Below are 19,328 nucleotides of genomic sequence, written 5' to 3'. Positions count from 1 at the left end.
TCCAAGCCACCTACCCCTGTCTTCGACCGTTCTATTGAGGAGCTACTCTAACATAAGCATGCAGAAAGAGCTGAAACTTCCAGTCCGGCCATTTCACTTTGACCACGTCGCAATGGTGCATCCTGCTCGTTCTATAATACTACTTTCTGAATTCGGTGGAGTCTCCTACATCCCTCCAATGACCATCAACATCTTACCAAACTCTATTACAACTGTCTAGTTGATTGTGCAGATAATCTTGCCCATGATCTGATTCGTCTCCATCAACTTGTGCGCTTCAACGACTTCTTCCCATGGCAGAACTCTCTCAATGAACACTTTGAAGTCCCCAGTCAAGAACTTGGGAAGGGCTTCCGATACGAAAGTGTCCCTGAGCTTCCGCTGGAACTCTTCATCTCGGCTTCTCAAAGTTGAGCCTTCGTATCTAATTCGCTTGAACGCAAGCAGCCCCATGTCGAACTCCTTGTCGAAGATGAATCCGCTCATCAATCCAACGAGGACAACTCTTGCATCTTTTGCCGCAATCTTCAAGTTTCCGGCGAAGACATCGGGGCCAATCAGGTCGGCGATTATGTCAACGCCTTTGCCACCGGTTGCCTTGATCACCTGGTCAACCCAATCGGGATCGGTCGTGTTGAAAGCTGCAGTGGCTCCCAAAGTATCGACAATGAAGTCACACTTTTCTTGAGATCGTGCCGTTGCGTAAACAGCCGAAGCACCAGCTCCAAGCGCAAACTGAATGCCGCTGATGGAAACGCCAGAAGCTCCAGCGTGCCAGAGGATCGATTTGCCAGGGGTAAATTCCCCAATTGTATACATCACTTTTGTTGCCGTGAGCCACGTCTACGTCTCGTGTCAGTCGTCATATGATCGGATTGAAAAGGGATATCCCGTTGGACTCACCTCGGGAATTCCTGCAGCTTCCTCCCAGGATAATTGAGATGGCTTGTGGATCAGCATATGAGTCGAGACAGCGACGTATTCGGCGTATGCTCCTGGATGATTGGGCTTCCTTAGCGAATATTCTCTTCCAGCTTCTCTCCGTGATTGGGTCTCCGCATATCTGCGTAACAGAAAGGCATCTTACCTCCATATGCTAAAGCAAAGACTTCATCGCCAATCTTGAAGGACGGCTCACTATTCTCCCCTAGCTCCTCGATGATACCGGAAAACTCCAAGCCCAAGATATTCGGAGCCCATGGTGGAACAGGATATTCGCCATCACGCTGCATAACATCCGCGCGGTTGATGCCGAAGGCCTTGACTCGGACCAGTGCCTGGCCCTCTTTGAGCACAGGCCTGGGGACATCAGTGATGTAGAGGGACTCCGCAGGTCCTGACGTGTCCCGAATATCTATTGCGAGAAGCGTAAGTATAGCATCAAGCTAGCTTGTACACTTGAAACTTACCAACAGCACGCATTGTGTTAGGCATAGCGTATGTATTTCCAATTAATGAATCTCAACTGATTGAGGTTGGCTGAATGCTCTCAAGGATTATCGAATGCCATCACCACGTCATAACTGACTACTTATATACTCGTGCGAGTCGTCAATTTCTCGGCATTCGCGATCGTAGATTGATAATCATGGCTACGAAGCAATACGTGCTGTGAGGCATCTGAAACAACATCTAGTATCGGTTGGTCGCTTGGGAAGTGGCAATCCAGCTGGCTCATCGCAAACACCTTGCTTGAATATTATTAATGTCGAAAAACGATATGTTCCCTATCATAGGATTTCGAATAGTTTTTAACTAGGTAATGACGGAAAGCAGTTTCTGGGTAAAGCTAATGCGACCGCTCACTGGATTGTGTCTGACGAGTCTTTCCTAGTCCGAGCAGCCGAGCCTCCGACAAGAAATGTCCGAGCGACCGAAGCTTGCAACTTTGCTTAGCAATTTCACTTCAAATTACTCAGGAAGAATCAAGCGAGGCAATTGTCAATCAGACCTATGAAGAACTTGATGCTTCGAGCACAATTTGAAGTCCTTCGTAGCCGAGTGTAGGTACAGTAGCGTGATAGATCAATGCCTGCATTGTACCGTTTCTCACCAGCGCCAAGTTGAGTACAACGTACCTAGACGAAGATCCCCTGTAGTATTGCTCAAAAGGCCTCCTTCATATGTGCCCTCTAAAACCGCGTATGTGAATGCACCGTGACTGAATTTTGTCTTACTCTAGTCGATATCCCGCGTTAGGTAATGCCATAGATTGGTAATCACTGCTGCATAGTTGGTGTTGATTGATGGTTTCCCAAGCGTTGGAGAAGTTGGAGGAAAGGAAAGAAAGAAAAAGCATCAACTAGCAAGTATTCACTTTACGGGATTAACCGCCTTTGGACAATCCTATGGCTTTTATTATAGTGTTCTTATAAGGCTACGGTCAGTATTGCAGTATTGCGGCTATGGCGTTATAAATCCCTTGGCATCTATCTATATACTCTGGTAACATCACAAATGGCCAGATCGCGCCCTTGCAGCCTGGATCACTATGAAAGTATTAAGTATGAAAACTAGTTGTTTTCTTAGCTTCCACATGATATAAATCATGTCTTCGAGCAATGCAAAAATAAAGGAGGGAAATTTCTGTAGCAGATGATCCCAGCGACGTCCCTGGAAGTTGACCAAAATGCTGCCAAATTCGGTCATATGACTACCTACGCAAAGACGCATAGCACGCACCGCATCATTATCAGCAGCAGCCATCAGCGCCATCAGCAGCATCAGCAGCATCAGCAGCGGAATAAGCAGCGGCATCAGCAGCAGCATCAAGAAGCGGCCATCAGAAGCAGCGGCATTAGCAGCGGCATTAGCAGCGGCATCAGCAGCAGCCATCAGAAGCAGCTGCATCAGCATTATCATCTATCACGTTATCAATAGCTTTTGCGGCGGCCAAGCAGCATCAGCCATCATCATCTATAGTAGCCCTGGCCGCAGCCAAACTCTCCGCGCAGCAGCTTCGCTTGGGCCCCTATGAACGCCTCTAGCGGGCATCGAACTGGTTTCCGGACCGTGGCGGGCAAACCCGTCATTTCTCCTCAAAAGTCGACCGACTTGTTACCCCTCACCTTCAACCCGAGGACAAGTCTCCTCAAATACGGACCATCCTACGAGTCTCGGCAGCATCCTTATTTTTACCCATTTGTGCAAGTCATTCGATAGTCGCTGAAAACCATTGGCATCATGGGCCCCTTCAAGCCTCTGCACATTCTGGCCTTTGGCGCCACCGGCAACATTGGAAAACACATCGTCAACCAGCTCATTCGAGCCAACCCCCCGTTTCCCAAAATTTCGATCTTCACCTCTGCAAACACAGTCTCTAATAAGCCCGAACTCTTGGCCAGATGGAAAGATGCAGGCATATCGGTAATCGTGGGTGATATCACCAGCTCAGCAGACGTGAAGAATGCGTATCAAGGTGTCGATACCGCCATCAGCTGCCTTGGCCGAGGGGCTCTTGAGCTTCAATTTCAGCTCATCAAATTGGCGGATGAGTCGGATTCCGTCCGATGGTTTTTCCCGTCGGAATACGGGACAGATCCGGACCACGACCCCAGCAGTGCTCACGAGAAACCTCACCAGTTGAAGCGAAGAGTGCGCAAGTTATTCGCGGAGGAAGTGAAAAATCTGAAGCCGACGTTTCTTGTCGTGGGACCATACATTGAGATGTGGGTTGATGGTGGTGCACTGAAGGATGCCTTTGGCGGGATTGATGTTGAGAAGAAGGAGGCAACTCTGCTTGGAGATGGAGAGCAGCCTATTGGCTTTACGGCCATGGACGAGTCAGTGGCATACCCCGGATTTCTTGCTTGGTGCCTTGAACTAACAGTGACACTCCTCAACAGCGTGGGCAAAGCGATGGTAGCGGCACTAAAGCGGCCCGAAGTCTCATTTGGCAAGATTCTTAAGATTGCTTCGTTCACAAAGTCAGCGAAACAGGTCCTGGCCGAATTTGAGAAGCAGCTCGGCCAAGAATTCAACGTCAAGTACATCCCGCTAGATGATGCGAAGAGCCTCGAGAAGAAGTATTGGGACGAGGGCAATCCAGCGGCAGTTGTCGGAACGCTGCGCAGGATCTGGGCCACTGGAGGAGCAGTTTATGATAAGCTGGATAATGAAGATCTTGGATTGCATCCGGATCAGCTGCAATCTTTAGAGGTTGCGGTGCGAAACCATCTTGATAAAGTCCCCTTTTGAGAGATGTTTGACAACAGGGTAGTCGATGAGGTAAACCTCGGTATGTCAAGTATATATCTGGCCTGTGGTGACGGAAAGGAGCGGAAGAATTCCCAGTTTACTGGCCATGAAGTAATTTCCAAGTAACGAGAGGTATCTATGTATTATCAACACAGTATACGCGCCCGAATTCATCTCGTCATAACTGATGCTTTGCTCTGAGAAGCTCACATAGAGTCTGTAACCAAAGAATATGTACATACTTGTATGAGGGCTGATCCACCACTCGAGTTGTTGAGATACGCTAACCCATATAGGCAGGACGAAGTCTCTGCCCCGGCCAGGATACCTCAAATTGCGCGAAGCTGGCGTTCAATCTCAGGTACTGCCAGGATATAACATACTTGATCTCGTGGTATGGTTCAGTATGAGACAAATGATTCACTCCCTTACCTATTTGCCTACCTAGGTATGTATCTTGCCTAGGTAGCACAAGACCCTTCCTTGGGCGCTCAAACCCATCATTAAAAAGAGAACGACTTGATGGAGAGAATCCAGATGAAAGGCAATGTAACTTCAAAGTCTCCTGGGACTTTTCCTATCAGGATTTTTCGTAGAATTCCATTCTGAGTGTCGACACCCTATCGCGCAATCTCGATTGAGAAATATCTGGTTAGAATATACGGAATAGCGAGTCTCTATACTAATACATGCAGCACCTGGGCCTCGGAGAGACATTTGTTTTACCCACAATCAAAAATTCGCCCGTGCGACTGTCACCGTTTAAACTGAAACAATCAATCTTCTTTCTCCTCTTTTTGAGCCCCATTCCACCAGCGATAGATGCCCTTGCACCAGACCCAAGTCTCGATGGTGCCGAAAATGCTCAGAACGGCAATGACGAAGATCTTCACATTCCTGCTCATACCCGGGCCCTCGAAGCTAAACGAGGGGAGTTCATCATTGTTGAGCGGCTTGCTGCGAAGAGAGGCATAATTTGCAAAGTTCCGAACAGAGTTGCGATGGCGGGCGATGGCTTGATAGCTTTGAGGCTGTCGCTGAGGGTTGTAGGCAATGGAAGTCGAGATATTGCGCATCATGATTAAGCTGTCCGTTTGAAGGGCCGAAGCCATGTTTGCTGTTGTAAGTGCCCGCCTCATTGTTGAGGATTACTTTCTTGGCGTAATATGCACACAGGGACAGAAGAGAGTTTGTTTGAGGAAATAATGGGAATGGAAAGAAAAGCAAGAACTTGATGCTGTGATAGAAGAGATGGTCCATGATAAATAGGGAGGTTACTGGCGCTGACCAAACTGCCACCCCTTGCGAGTTTATTGAGTTACGTACTTGCAAATGAAGTCTCGGCTTGTTCCACCATCAGTAGACACTGTGCGGAGTACATCCGCCCTGGCGAAGTGGTATCTGTGAGTGCATAGGTAGTTCAGAAAGATGCGAGATCATTACTCTGACTATCCATTGGGGCAACAAATGCTATTAGATAAGGTACGGCGAATGACATGTGCTCTTTGGACTTTATGAACTCTGCCGAGCTTGGCACGGCCCCGTGATTTCGCAGTCGAATTCCGGATGCTGCGCCCTAAGCTCTTCGGTCCCGAAAATGCATTTCCGACTAAAACTCGGAGCCCGGGTAAGTGGTGAATCCCGCCGGCACCCGGTTTGGCGCTCAGTTGATGAATTTTGGCTCCGAAAAATGGTGAGGATATTTGCCCGTGAACCTACCTAGAAAAGTATATATAAGGATGGTTTTACTCGACTTTCCAGTACCTTATGAAGCATCTCTCTAGCCGCACTTCCATTCACTTGGGCTGCCTTTTGTTCGAAACTTCCCAACCAACGCCCACAATGACTCCGAGTATTGCCATCATTGGTGCTGGCCCCTGTGGCTTGACCTTAGCCCGCCTCCTGGAGTGCAAAGGCATCGAGTACGTTGTGTATGAGCGTGATGAATCCGACGTCTCAAATCGAAGAGGGGGCAGCCTGGATATTCACGCAGAGACTGGACAACGTGCCCTGAAAGAAGCAGGTCTCTTTGACGAGTTCAAGAAACATGCGAGATACGATGACGCCGTCTTTACACTTGCCAACCAGAAGGGTGAGAGAGTCTTTCAGGCTGGTCAAGACCGTGATGCGCCGGAAATCGACCGCGTTATGCTAAGGCAGATTCTATTGAACTCGATCCCTAACGACAGAATTCGATGGAACCACGCTCTCAGAAGTATAACATTGGACGAAGATGGCCATCGTATTCTCCAGTTCTCGGATGGGAATTCAACTTCTGGGTTTAAACTCGTTATTGGTGCAGATGGCGCTTGGAGCAAAGTGCGGCCTTCGGTAAGACTATTTTGCTTGGTTTTCCTGTTGACATTGGACGTATAATTTCAGGCACTAATAGCAACATGCAGATCACGCAGGCCAGGCCGCAATACTCGGGGAACCATTATATAGAGTCAAGAATAAACTCGAACAGCCCTTATTATCCGACAATGGTCTCAAGAGTAGGCGCAGGCACGTTGATGTGCTTGGGTTCCTCAAAGGAGATCGTCACTCAACGACAGGGCGATGGATCTTACCGAATCTACTTGGGAGTTACTGTGCCCGAAGACTTTGTGCGAGGCGGGACTGTCGATCTGACGGATACTGAATCTACTCGGCGCCTATTCCTCTCTTCGCAATTCTTTGGCGACTGGGCAGATGATCTCAAAGACTTGATTCGGTACTCGGATGACTTCCGCAGTTGGCCTCTTTACTTCATGGATCCCGAAGCGGTCGGTTGGAAGTCTGTCCCCGGCATGACATTGGCTGGAGACGCGGCGCACCTCGCGACTCCGAACGGCGAAGGTGTAAACTGTGCCATGCAGGATGCGCTTGTACTTGCCTCCAAAATTGCAACATATGGTGCGGAGGACTTGTGTCGCGCTGTCGCAGAATATGAGGAGGACATGTTTCGTCGGGGAGCAGAACATATAAGGGACGGGCTAAAGATGGCGGCCATTATTCGACATGAAGATGGTCCTGCTGCAATGATTTCCTTTTTCCATTCTGCAATGGCCAGTGCACAAGCCTAGGTTTCATGAGAGAAGGCTTCCAGGATAAGTGGCTGAATATTGGCCCAAAGATTGGGAGGAACAGAGTAGATAGATCACTGCGTTCGCGAGTAGCTATACATAGATATAGTATGTAGAATAGCTTTTTTCTGACTAGGTAAGAAATGATATCTAATCCATAAGGTATTCAACAGATCGAAAGAAAAAACCGTCCCGTCTGCGTTTTTTGCCTGTATGTGATAGGCAGCGGCGTTTCCTTTCGCCCTCTTCTGGTATGTGCTGGGGCTTACTTTGTCATTTGTGCATCCTACATCGCTCTGACCCTAACCTACGAGGTCATCGTACCGTTCTATAGCCCGTACCTTTTCGGATGCGACGTCCCTTCGTCAAGTGTTGCTATACCAGGCCCCGTATAACGTGACGTATCATCATATCCATTGATGTCAATTCGAAATCCTTTCAGCAATTCTGTGCCACCAGTAAAATACAAGGGTCAAGCGATCAGTCTCGTGCCCCGATAGTTATGAGCCAGTCCGCTAGATGGCCCAGGCCCTTAGCCAGATGTGAAGGGCTGGATGTCGGCGTAAGCTCCCGCAAAGTGTAAGAGAGGGACCTGAAAGTTGAACTTTATGATCTTCTGCATCAGAGGCTAGTATATTCCGGGGCAGCCAATCAAGCATGGCGGTTTGCAATGATGCCTAGAGCTATAGCCGTGATTTAGGGTGATTTGCGCATTCCGGGCTTTACACTTTGACTCCAGCCATAAGGATGGATGCCGAGGTGATCGAGGTCCAGGCAAGTGAAGCATTGAGAGTCGTGTTCTCAAGAGTAAAGAGAGCGACAGAGCGACTGGCTATCACTTCATTCACATTAATGCCCATCTCGATGTCTTCGCCATAGCTTACCTATGAGCTTGAGATTGGCCGCGCGAAGTACGTACGCCAGTTCTACCAAATCTCTTGATCTCCATTGCTTCCATATACGGCAATACGTACGATGCGTAATTTGCTCTCAATTCTACCCCACGTTTTTACCCCAGGGATGCCTCGTCGGTTCCCGGCAACTGGTCTCATGCGGCTAAAAGGGAAAATGCCGACCATATCCATATTCAGGGGGGCAGGCGGGTTCTCTCTTCTCTTCGGCAATGATAGGAATGCCATTGCCGGGAATACGACTGTCCCTAGCCCCTCAATTGACAGCCGTCGGATGCGTGCATCTTCCCCAGTGGTATTGGCATTTGACGTCCTTGAAGCCTGGCACACAGGCCTCTTTCAGCATGCATTGCCATGAACTACTGTTTGAGAACAGCTACGTGAAGAAGATGAAAGCACATTGCTACCTTTGAGACTTTCGTTGGGTCACGACTGGTGTCGAATGCTTGCTAACGAAAAAACTCCGAAGGTGCAAATCGCAACCAAAAACACCAACCACACGGCATTAGAATTCCAGTTATTACCGATCTTTGGACACCCATTGGTTCGGAGTATAAATGTCTGGGCGGCGTCAGTAATAGCTCATAAGTCACTTAACAGCGGCTTCACTAGTAAACGGGCGAGACAGGATATGTGGTTCACCGAACAGACACCTTGTCGCAGGACCCAACTATTTACCAGGGAATGATAGTCGCTGCTTGAATTGATCATATTTCTGGGATGATTTCTCCTCGACTTCTCCACACAAGACCCTGCGTACCCCGCGTCTCCTTTCTTTAAATACTACCCCGGAATCTGGGGAAGATTCAGATCACAGGCTCCAAAGATCCCCTGCATCGGAGTCCGAGTCATCGAAGTTGTCCTTTTCTGAAGCCTAAACACGATTAACCCAGCCATAACTACACAACAGATATCAAGATGGTGTACCTAGGCTTGAGAGGCAAAAAACTTCTCGCTGGAATTACAATTTCCAGTGGTCTGGGTTTTGTTCTCTTTGGTATGGAATCGCCTCAACTTATTCGCCAAACACCCGGCGACGGCTGCATCCTGCTGTAAGGCTAATACTGCATCTCGATAGGCTATGACAATGGTGTTATTGGCGGTCTTCTTACCGCTCCAGATTTTGAGTCGACGTTCAATCTCGACGCTACGCTTCAAGGAGTGGTCACCTCGTTATTCGAGCTTGGGTGTTTCTTCGGGTCTCTAGTCACGGCAGCTGCAGGTGGCCGACTGGGCCGTCGAACACTCGCACACTTCGGAACCCTCGCCATTACTATTGGTGCTCTTCTCCAAGCCTCCAGTTTCTCTGTTGGCCAGTTGATGGCCGGCCGCATCGTTGCTGGCATTGGGCTCGGTCTCATATCAAGCAACATTGCCATCTGGCAGTCCGAAACAGCCCCGGCAAAAGTGCGTGGCACTCTAGTTGCGTGCTCCCTCAGTTTCCTCATTGTCGGCCAGCTTCTGGCGAACTTGATCGACTATGGCATGAATAGCTACTCTGGCCCTGTCACATGGCGATTCCCAATTGCTTTCCAGGCGGCTGTGGCGCTTCTAATGAGCGCACTCTTATTTTTCATGCCAGAATGTAAAGTCTTACGTCTTCCTGCGAGATTGCTATCGAAGAAGCTGACTGTTCCTGACTACAGCTCCTCGATATCTCATGATGAAAGATCGTATTGAAGAAACTGCCTCCGTTCTCCAAGCCCTCAAAGACACCACTGACAGAGGAGTTGTGACTGCTGAGATCGCAGAGATCAAGGAAGCCCTTTTGCTCGAACTCAACGCCCAGAAGAGCTGGTCCGATCTTTTCAAAAGCGGCAAGGTTAAGTCGCGCCGTCGAGTCATCATTGCCTGCGTCGTCAACTTGATGCAAGATCTTAGTGGAAGCACTCCGATAGCTTATTACACCACTTTTATGTAAGTCAAGCCTTGTTCAAGTATCTTCCAAACATGACTAATGCAAGTTCAAAAATCTCTCAGATTCCAGAATTCCGTTGGCTTCTCCCGACATTTGTCTTTGCTCATGTCTATCTTTCTGCAGTTGTGGTTCCTCCTGGCATCAACCCTCACTTGGTGGCTCATTGAGCGTGTAGGGCGTCGAAGATTGTTCATGCTCTCCGCTTGCTGTATGGGCATGGTGATGGCGGTTGTTGCTGCAATGCTTGCCGTTAATACTCATACTTCTGGTATCGTGGCCGTGGTCATGATCTTCGCATATCAGGCATTTTTTACGTGGGGGTTCATGGGTGGTGTCTGGGTAGGTGAAGCCTGGATTCTGAAAATCTTGCCTTCAAGATATCAATGGGCTAACAGTGATTTGATGCAGGCCTATGGGCCGGAGATCCTGCCGCTCGAGTATCGATCGAAAGGCATGGGCCTCGCCACTGCCACACTTTGGCTTTTCTCTTTTGTCATGGTGGAGATTGTCCCATCAAGCATAGCCAACATTGGATGGAAAACGTACATCATCTTCGCCGTTTTCAACTTCTCCTTCATCCCCATCATCTACCTATTCTTTCCTGAGACCAAGGGACTTAGCCTAGAGCTGGTGGATCTCGCTTTCATGGACGATACCATGTCCCCAGTCAAGCGTGCCACGGAACTGCACAAGATGATGGCTTCAGGCGAAGAGTTAACGCTCAGAACTGAAATTGGAGCGAAAACTATTGATTTTGTGCATGTAGAAGGAAAGTCTGCATAAGTCGTTGTCGAAGGAGGGCCTCCCGGGGCTACGAGAGTAACAGTTCTGTAGAAACCGCACAAATCAAAGAGTAACCTTGTGTTGACCCAGGTCGAAATCAGCGATTATGTACTTGTACTAGTCTCAACACTGCTCATTGTTTCGTGATGAGTCAAAGCATAAATAGTTGTTACAGACTCTGTTGCGGCTCTACATAGGAAGACACGTGCTCCACTGATGGCTATGTAGTACATCACCAGTATCTTTAAACCGGAGTGCGCATTGGAACATGGGTCTTACAGCTTAAAATGCCGACGTCAAATTGAATGGAAAATTCCTCGGCATTGAGAGAGACAATCATCTCTTGATTTGGAGGATGTCGGCGCTAATCTGCATCTGCATAGGCTTGAGGCGATGTTACGTTCAATAACGAAGGATAAGGAAACGTCGTGTCTTTTCCATGGCCACATTTAGTCAATGCTTGATAGGTACATTGATTCGACTATAACTCGAGAGACCACTTTGGCTAGGCCATAAAGACTCGAACGCTACCGTGATCCGAGTCCAATCGTAGCCGTCATGTTTTGCATCCCCATTAGAGACACTGCAGATCGACGGAAAAGTAACTTGACGAAAAAGCAAGTCAATAGCGCTCAATTGTTCCGTCGGGACAATATGCATAGTGACATTCAGGCAATCTAGATGGTTTACCCCGGATCTTCGCCAGCCCCACGTCCTTCTCCTTCCGGTTGCCAATATGGCCTCGATTTTGTATATAATGGTGGAAGTGATCGTCCAGCCTATGGCTTTTGCTGTTCTATATGTTACATGACCTGTAGTTGCTACAGGGGCAAAGCCGCCGAAATGTTCCCTTTGGTGATGCTCGGCATTTTGGCCGAAGCTCTGACCGTTGCTGCATCACCAGCTCGGCAAGAAGACCTCTCAACCTACGTGAATCCCTTCATTGGCACGGCGGGTCCCGATGGAACTGGCGCAAATTCTGGTGATACATTCCCCGGTGTCTCTGTGCCTTTTGGGGTCGTGAAGATTGGCCCAGACACTACGGAGATGAACCCAAGCACAAATGCCTTTGCTGGATACACGCCTGATGGAAATGGTACCTATACATCTGTATACTTCTCCCGTTTAACGATCAAGCTGACGGATGAGATTGGTAGTCACTGCATTTACCTGTTTTCATGAGTGTGGCATTGGAGGGGCCTCAAAGTACGGCGTTGTCGGACACATGCCGCTCACAACTATCTCCGGTATCAATGTCCTTGACAATGCTACGTACCAGCAGCCTCGCTTGGCGATGGACAGAGCCTCTGTTGGCTACTACCGGTCTGATTTGGCCAACGGCGTAACGGTAGAGCTCACTGCCTCCAATCATGCGGGATTCATTCAGTACACGTATCCCAAGGACACTGAGCGTATCGTCCTCTTCGATGTGTCGCATAACTTGCCATCTTTGGCCGAGTTTGTCAAGTCGCAATCATACAGCAATGGTCAGATTGAGGTCAAGAAGAAAGGCCAGAGAGTACAGGGCTGGGGGGTTTGGAGAGGCGGCTGGGGAGGCACTGGCATCAATTGGGGAGTCGGTGAGTAAACACCAGGCCAATAAATTTGTCCATCGTGCTCATCATGTTATTGCCAGGATCTGATTACAAGATCTACTTCTGCAACGACTTCGATTCCACCCCCTCAACCTGGCAATACTTTTCCGGGCCGTGGAATGCTCCAGACAACCCTCCTAGCCCTTCTACGCCAGTGACCTGGGGCAACGCATCTACAAATCCACATGGAGTCCAAGGCGGAGCCGATGGTGATGAAGCTGGCAATAGAGTTGGCGCCTTATTCACGTTTCCATCCAAGACAGCGGTTGTCAAGTCCAAGATTGGAGTCTCGTTCCTCTCCGTGGAGAAGGCCTGCTCGTTTCAGAGCGAGATCTCATCCTGGACACTGAACAAGACTGTCGAGGCAACCAAGAAGCTGTGGAATGAGGAGGTTTTCAGCAAAATCTCGATTCAAGAACCCGCCAAAAACGAGTCACGGTTGACCCTCTTTTACTCTGCGTTGTATCGCATGCACCAGATGCCGTCTGACAGGACGGGAGAGAATCCAGACTGGACTTCCAACGAACCATACTATGACGACTACTACACCCTTTGGGATACGTTTCGTTGTCTCAACAGCTTCTATCTTCTGGTGCAGCCCCAGCGAGGCATCGACATGATTCGTTCACTCATTGACATATGGAGGCACGTCGGCTTCATGCCAGACGGTCGCAGTGGCAATCACAATGGCAAAGTGCAAGGCGGTAGTAATGCTGACAATGTCTTGGCCGATGCGTATGTAAAGGGCTATACGGGGGGCATCAACTGGAAAGATGGCTACAAGGCTGTATGGACCGATGCAGAAGTCGTTCCGCCGCCTAACAATGACCCAGAAGATGCAACCTGTACGGATAATCAAGGTCGATGTGGACTTCCCGATTGGATCAAGCTCGGCTATGTGTCGACAACTTTCTCATCGAGTATTAGTCGCACGGTTGAATACTCCCTCAATGACTTCGCGGTGAGTCAAATAGCAAAGGGCATCGCGCCTCATGACTATCAGAAGTATTTGAACAGATCGAGGTAAGCAGATATCTCGAGCAAGAGGTTACATCAACGGCCTGTCCACTGACAAAGTGTTCGAAGCAACTGGAAAAATCTCTGGAATCCGGCGATCAACCAGTATGGCACGTCCGGGTTCCTCGGTCCTCGCAGCCCCGATGGAACGAAGATCACTATTGGTCCACAAAACACGTCTTTTACGACCGAAGGACTGCCTTGGGGTATACGACGAGTCCTTCTTTTCCCTCGGAAGATAACTGACGTAGTTTATAGAGTACACGTGGACCATACCATTTGACATGCAAGGGCTGATTGAACACATGGGCGGTATCGAAGCGACTGAAAAACGACTTGACCTCATGTTTGTCCCTAATCTCCGAACAGTGGACTTGGGGGTGGGAGTTGGATCAGGAACAACACTTTTCAATCCCGGTACGCATACAAGTCATTTTATCTGATTCCGGGACTAAGCACTCATATTTTTCTAGGCAATGAACCCAGCTTTGGCACTCCCTTCTTGTACAATTACTTGCCAGGTCGCCAATGGAAAGCCGTGAACCAGTCTCATATCAATATTGACGGGAATTACTTTACTGGAGCAAACGGTCTTCCTGGGAACAGTGACGCCGGCGCTATGGACAGCTGGATGCTATGGCAGATGCTGGGTCTGTACCCGGTGGTCACCCAGCCGGTGTATTTGATCCTCGCGCCGTGGTTTGAAGATATTTCTGTTTCCGTCGGCGGTTCACATACTTTGCGTATCAAGGCACAGGGACTGTCCAACGACAGCTTCTTTGTTCAGAGCTTGAAGGTGAACGGAAAGCCCTGGAACAAGAGCTGGCTGGAGCATAGCGACATTGCAAAGGGCGGGCTTTTGGAGTTTGTCCTGGGGCCTGAGCCCAAGGAGTGGGATACTGGGGATGTTCCACCAAGCCCAGGGCATCAGTAGTGTGTGTTAGCCTCCGTAGTAGTTACATGCACGATTCATAGCGACCTTCCAGACATGATCGGTGAAGCAATACTGCCAGTGGAGAGAGGTGGCAAGTTGAAGTCATCCATGATAGCTTACAGAGCCGTCAGTGGACGAGTCTTCAAGAGACGGTAGATCAGTTCGGGCTGTAGATCCTGACGCTACGTGTATCAAGACGGCCGTTTTTCGTTGAAGTGAAGTTTCCCTTCGCCCATGCTTAAGCATTATGCTTCTAGGAGACGAGTGCATGCGGCATCTATGATCTTCAACGCAGGCGACCATTTGTGAAGATGTAAAGTGGGGGAATAATCCGACAAATACGGCGCCATGTAGCAAGAAGATCGCGCGATGCCCAAATGTCCTCAAATGTCAATCAATGCTACTGATGTAGTGAGTCCAAAGAAGACATGTTCTGATTGTGTATACTAAGTGTTCGTCAATCAAGGGGCTAATTCGTACCCCTCAGTTCCCTCGTCTTCTCTCTTGATCAACGGCCGAAGAGTTTCGAACACAACGCCTTCCATCGCTCGCACATTCAAAGGCTGCATGGCCATATTCTTGTGATAGACCGCCAACGCCCTCTCTTTCCTCTCTGGGGGAAGTTTGTCGAAGACGCTTATAGGGGGGCCATAAACATTGCTAAACACATGGACACCGCAAGTTTTACAGAACGTTGATCCGGTGAACTTGCCTCCCGTGAGGTATTCAAAGACTCGATCTCGACCATAGATTGTCACGTTGTCTTTGGTCGGATAAATACCAATATAGGCCGTCTAGACAGAAACGATTGTTAGCGAAGCGCACCATCTGAATACTTTAAGGTATGAGCTCGATATTTGACCGACTTACTCTGACACATTTACTGCAGTTGTCTTCTTTCAGCTCTTCGTCCTCCGGTGGACCTAGCAGAGCGGCCCGAACATCACCACAATGACATGAAAACAGAGCTTTTTCGGGTGCCTCGCCAGGTTCACGCGATAGTGCTTCGATCGATCTGGTATCGCCTTCGGCCTCAATGACACTCAAAGCAGGTCTGCGGCATGCCTTAGTATGGTTTTTTTCGCAAAAGCTCTTATAGCAATGGACTCACTCAAGATTGAATGGGTTGACGTATGGTACTCGCAGAGTTCGGATATTAACCAAGAACTTGTCTTTCAAAAGCCCTGTGAGGTGCTCGCCTTCAACTCCACTGCCGCAGTAGCCACAAAACTACATCGCCCATGAGCACTCGATCAGATACCGACACCGTATCTAGGATGATTGAGGGAGAATCAAGTGTAGATGACCTACCCTATCTCTCATGGTAGACGTTCGATACTCCACAAGGCAGCCTTCATCTTTCACAACTGTAAACGAGCCCTCTGCCGGAATAAGCCACAAGTATCCCTTCTTCACGCAGAGGCTACAAGCGCAAGAGATTGCCGATACAATCTCTGGCGTTGAGACTTGGAAGCGATAACGGCCACAATGGCAGTTGCCATGATACACAACATTGTTCTCGGTAGACATGATGTCGGTGTCAGTCTGCGAACAATCCACGGTGAGTTCCTGTAAACGAAGACATTTCGAGAGGGGTAAATCGTGAGGTGTTAAGAGATTGGAGCTTAATTTTGCGACTAGGACACGATAGGAATCCAACGAGCAGTAAACTGATCCTTCGGGAACCCCTTAATAAGTAGGAGCGGGAACATGGCAGCCGGGGAACTATCCTGGCATTTCTCTAACATGATAACGAGTTCGCGATGATGAATCACCCCAAGAATGATAGCCCCGGAAGACTTGGAGTGGCGCGCTGGTGTTCATTCCCCCATGACTAAAGTGAGGGTGGGGGGTTGGCTTCTCCGCACAACGGAGCAATTCGCCTCGAGTCTCTATTTATCTTGATAAGTCCTCCAACTCAACCACAGCCGAGTTCTCTCATCAAATTCATCCGAGCGCATCGAATCTACCGTGTTATATGAGCTGCATGCCGGTATTCAGCCATGGCGACTGATATTCTTTTCGAATCACCAACCGTCATCACCGGCGATGAGTCCGCTGAGCCGTTTGTTGCCGACGTGTTGGTCTCGGGAGGCCTAATAGCCAAGATTGGGGCTCCGGGCTCAATAAACGTTCCCTCGACTGCTCGCCGGATCAGCGCAAAGGGTCATGTTCTTTCCCCGGGGTTCATCGACATGCACGCGCATTCCGATCTCTACCTTCTCACACATCCAGAGCATGAAGCAAAAATAACCCAAGGGTGCACGGTAGGATGATTCCCACAGGAGCTGGATGGTGTAACCCCCCAACCCTGATTGCCCCCACGGAGAGGGACGGAGCTCCGATGCTTCCATTGTGACCGGGACCCATTTTATGGGATCTATTCTCGGTGCTCCCTTTGCAAAGGCGTTGAAGATGCGAGTCATCAGTGTTTGAAGCCTGTGCTGATTCTGATTCAATACGACAGACTGAGGTTGTTGGTCAAGATGGCATCTCTTACTCACCAATCCGCAACCTCGACCAACTGAGAGCTATTCGAGAGCAAATTGCTGGCTGGAACGGCAATCCGACTGATGAGGAGTGTCGTACAACACTCAACGGCGTCGGCATGTTCGAATGGAAAACTGTGGGCGAGTACCTGGACTGCTTGGAGCGGAACAAAACAGCGACAAATGTCGCCACGCTGGTGCCGCAGGGCAATCTGAGGTTACTCGCATGTGGTCCGTATGATACGCCTGCATCACCCGAGGAGATTCAGGATCAAATCCAGCTCTTACGAGACGCAATGGCCCAGGGCGCCGTCGGCATGTCCAGGTAGCTATCATTTTACGCACCATGGGAGATGAGGAGGCACCCCTTCTGACTGTCATTAGTGGTCTCACTTATACCCCGGGCATGTACGCCTCAACGTCTGAGCTGGCTTCACTCTGCGAAGCACTAGCGAAGGAGTTCCCGGGAGCTTTTTACGCGCCACACCACCGCAGCTATGGATTCCAGGCCATTGAAAGCTACGCTGAGATGCTGGGACTGGGCGAGTCAACAGGCTGTCCCATCCGTACGTCTCCCTCGTTCTCTTGCTGCTTAGATGAGCGAAAGTGCTCAAGCTGATTGACTTAGACCTTACGCACGCAACTCTCAACTTTTCGGAGAACAAAGGCAAAGCTCCGGTCCTGATATCCATGATCGACAAGTCCCTCGAAAAAGGGATCGACGTAACGCTCGACACGTACCCCTATCTCCCCGGTTGCACAACTCTCGCTGCTCTTCTACCCAGTTGGGCGTCATCGGGCGGCCCGTCAGAAACGCTCAAGCGGCTAGAAGACGTAGAAACCAGAGATAAGATCCGCGAAGCCGTTGAAGTGACTGGGTGCGATGGCGGCCACGGAATTCCGACAAACTGGGAAGAGATCCAGGTCGGAGCCACCAGCGAGCCGTCTCTGGCATCTTATTCCGGGCGCAGAGTGGCCGAGATTGCCCAGTCGCTAGGAAAGCCGGCGATCGAAGTGTTCTTTGAGCTGTTGCAGAAGGACAAGCTCGCGACGAGCATCATCATGCATGTTGGTAACGAAGAGAATGTGCAGCAGATTATGCAGCATCGCGTGCACATGGCGGGCAGCGATGCAATTCTGCATGGCAAGACGCTTCACCCGCGAGCATACGGAACGTTTCCTCGGTATCTTGGTGAGTCTTATACATTCTTTTGCCTAATACTTCATTCGGTACGTATTCAAGCTAAATGTTGTGCGGTAGGCCATTACTCGCGTGATCTGTCTCTTATCCCCCTCCCCGCCATGATCGCCCATCTCACCTCTCGTCCAGCCAAGCGACTCTCTGTGTACCCTTTCCGGGGCCTTATAGCTGAAGGTTCGGCTGCTGACCTGGTGCTTTTCGATCCGGAGGCTGTCAAAGACATGGCAACGTACGAAGAGCCCAAGCTTCCAAGCCGGGGCATCAGATACGTCCTGGTGAACGGTCATGTGGCACTGGAAGAGGGTAAGATGACCGGCGCACGAGGAGGTAAGACGCTGAGAAGAGGCAAAGACGGAAAGGTAAAGGCCAGAGACGAGTGAATGCTACAGTAGGGTATCTGAAGACGATTACATGAACATAGGGGAACGGTGTAACATGGTTCATAAAGTGTGGAACACTCGATTCTTGGCGCATGTCGTTTCATCGAGTTAGTTACATACGAGTACATCTGCAGCTCGCTTATGAGACGTGAAATCTAAAACTAAGATCTTGTAGGGGCTGTCCAATCGTCAGCCTCAGCGGCTTTCATCGTGCGGGTTTCAGACGAGTTCATCGAATATCATACGGCGCACGAGCCACGCATCGTCATCTGCATCTCGATCCCAAATTCTACCTCCGAACTGACCACCGCCACTCCATCCTTGCAGTCTATTCACTCACTCTCATCTACTGCCGTGTAGGATCCACGATGGAGCTCACGCAAACTCCCCGTCCTGTCTAGCCCTCGATACCGTTGATTTCCCCCCCAAGTAATAATCCCAACGGACATCAGAAACTCCATCCGCTCCGCTTGAGGGCCTTTTGTCATGCTCGATCTCCTTCCTTGGGTTTAGGGCTCTCGACTGGTCCCGTCCTAGTTCATAGTCCCGTCACTTTTAGCTGGTTTTTGAGGAGAAACTTGCCAAGCTCCATGTTGGTCGGCAGTCACACACGTTGCAAGCCAGCCGCTAGGTATATCTACGGGTCACTTGATTGGCTGACAAGTTTGCACGGGCTGTCACGAAATAGAGCCCAAAAGCCGTGTTTGTTGGTTCTCAAGTGCTGTCTGGTATCTCCTCCGTAAGGCTGATTAAGTCGCCCCCCCGCGTGGCGGTTCTCAGCACAACGGATTGAACTGCAACATTGAGGGGAGCTATTTTTATCCATCGTTGTTCCTGA

At 49.6% G+C, this 19,328-nt stretch overlaps 8 protein-coding genes across 8 annotated transcripts; 5 read left to right on the top strand and 3 right to left on the bottom strand.

Annotated features, from left to right (window-relative positions):
* Positions 1-216: 216 nt before the first annotated feature.
* Positions 217-1,434, bottom strand: BBK36DRAFT_1170606 (quinone oxidoreductase putative; the record flags this gene model as incomplete). The annotated part of the gene is made up of 4 exons (XM_024895472.1): positions 217-843; positions 904-995; positions 1,088-1,354; positions 1,410-1,434. The coding sequence occupies 4 exons, from the start codon at positions 1,432-1,434 to the stop codon at positions 217-219; spliced, it is 1,011 nt and encodes a 336-aa protein (XP_024748262.1).
* A 1,749-nt stretch (positions 1,435-3,183) lies between these two features.
* Positions 3,184-4,197, top strand: BBK36DRAFT_1161092 (NAD(P)-binding protein; the record flags this gene model as incomplete). The annotated part of the gene is made up of 2 exons (XM_024894344.1): positions 3,184-3,782; positions 3,846-4,197. The coding sequence occupies 2 exons, from the start codon at positions 3,184-3,186 to the stop codon at positions 4,195-4,197; spliced, it is 951 nt and encodes a 316-aa protein (XP_024748261.1).
* Positions 4,198-4,973: 776 nt separating this feature from the next.
* Positions 4,974-5,309, bottom strand: BBK36DRAFT_1142864 (hypothetical protein; the record flags this gene model as incomplete). The annotated part of the gene is made up of 1 exon (XM_024893550.1): positions 4,974-5,309. The coding sequence occupies one exon, from the start codon at positions 5,307-5,309 to the stop codon at positions 4,974-4,976; it is 336 nt and encodes a 111-aa protein (XP_024748260.1).
* A 730-nt stretch (positions 5,310-6,039) lies between these two features.
* Positions 6,040-7,262, top strand: BBK36DRAFT_1123196 (FAD/NAD(P)-binding domain-containing protein; the record flags this gene model as incomplete). Its single annotated transcript, XM_024891023.1, has 2 exons — positions 6,040-6,528; positions 6,600-7,262. The coding sequence occupies 2 exons, from the start codon at positions 6,040-6,042 to the stop codon at positions 7,260-7,262; spliced, it is 1,152 nt and encodes a 383-aa protein (XP_024748259.1).
* Positions 7,263-9,091: 1,829 nt separating this feature from the next.
* BBK36DRAFT_1170602 (general substrate transporter) lies at positions 9,092-10,874 on the top strand (the record flags this gene model as incomplete). The annotated part of the gene is made up of 5 exons (XM_024895471.1): positions 9,092-9,170; positions 9,252-9,758; positions 9,820-10,090; positions 10,154-10,430; positions 10,500-10,874. The coding sequence occupies 5 exons, from the start codon at positions 9,092-9,094 to the stop codon at positions 10,872-10,874; spliced, it is 1,509 nt and encodes a 502-aa protein (XP_024748258.1).
* An 843-nt stretch (positions 10,875-11,717) lies between these two features.
* On the top strand, positions 11,718-14,420 carry BBK36DRAFT_1177896 (glycoside hydrolase family 92 protein; the record flags this gene model as incomplete). Its single annotated transcript, XM_024896103.1, has 6 exons — positions 11,718-11,970; positions 12,032-12,454; positions 12,511-13,492; positions 13,556-13,692; positions 13,745-13,903; positions 14,023-14,420. 6 exons carry the CDS (start codon positions 11,718-11,720, stop codon positions 14,418-14,420), a joined length of 2,352 nt encoding a protein of 783 aa, XP_024748257.1.
* A 461-nt stretch (positions 14,421-14,881) lies between these two features.
* Positions 14,882-15,950, bottom strand: BBK36DRAFT_1177895 (hypothetical protein; the record flags this gene model as incomplete). Its single annotated transcript, XM_024896102.1, has 4 exons — positions 14,882-15,214; positions 15,291-15,474; positions 15,532-15,650; positions 15,732-15,950. The coding sequence occupies 4 exons, from the start codon at positions 15,948-15,950 to the stop codon at positions 14,882-14,884; spliced, it is 855 nt and encodes a 284-aa protein (XP_024748256.1).
* Positions 15,951-16,423: 473 nt separating this feature from the next.
* BBK36DRAFT_1123435 (Metallo-dependent hydrolase) lies at positions 16,424-18,490 on the top strand (the record flags this gene model as incomplete). The annotated part of the gene is made up of 5 exons (XM_024891053.1): positions 16,424-16,687; positions 16,888-17,234; positions 17,294-17,475; positions 17,538-18,101; positions 18,171-18,490. The coding sequence occupies 5 exons, from the start codon at positions 16,424-16,426 to the stop codon at positions 18,488-18,490; spliced, it is 1,677 nt and encodes a 558-aa protein (XP_024748255.1).
* Positions 18,491-19,328: the final 838 nt, after the last annotated feature.

The sequence above is a fragment of the Trichoderma citrinoviride genome, assembly GCF_003025115.1.
Source record: "Trichoderma citrinoviride strain TUCIM 6016 unplaced genomic scaffold BBK36scaffold_10, whole genome shotgun sequence".
NCBI lineage: Eukaryota > Fungi > Ascomycota > Sordariomycetes > Hypocreales > Hypocreaceae > Trichoderma > Trichoderma citrinoviride.
The sequence above is the reverse complement of the archived record's forward strand: the minus strand, read 5'-3'. Positions and strand labels throughout refer to the sequence as shown.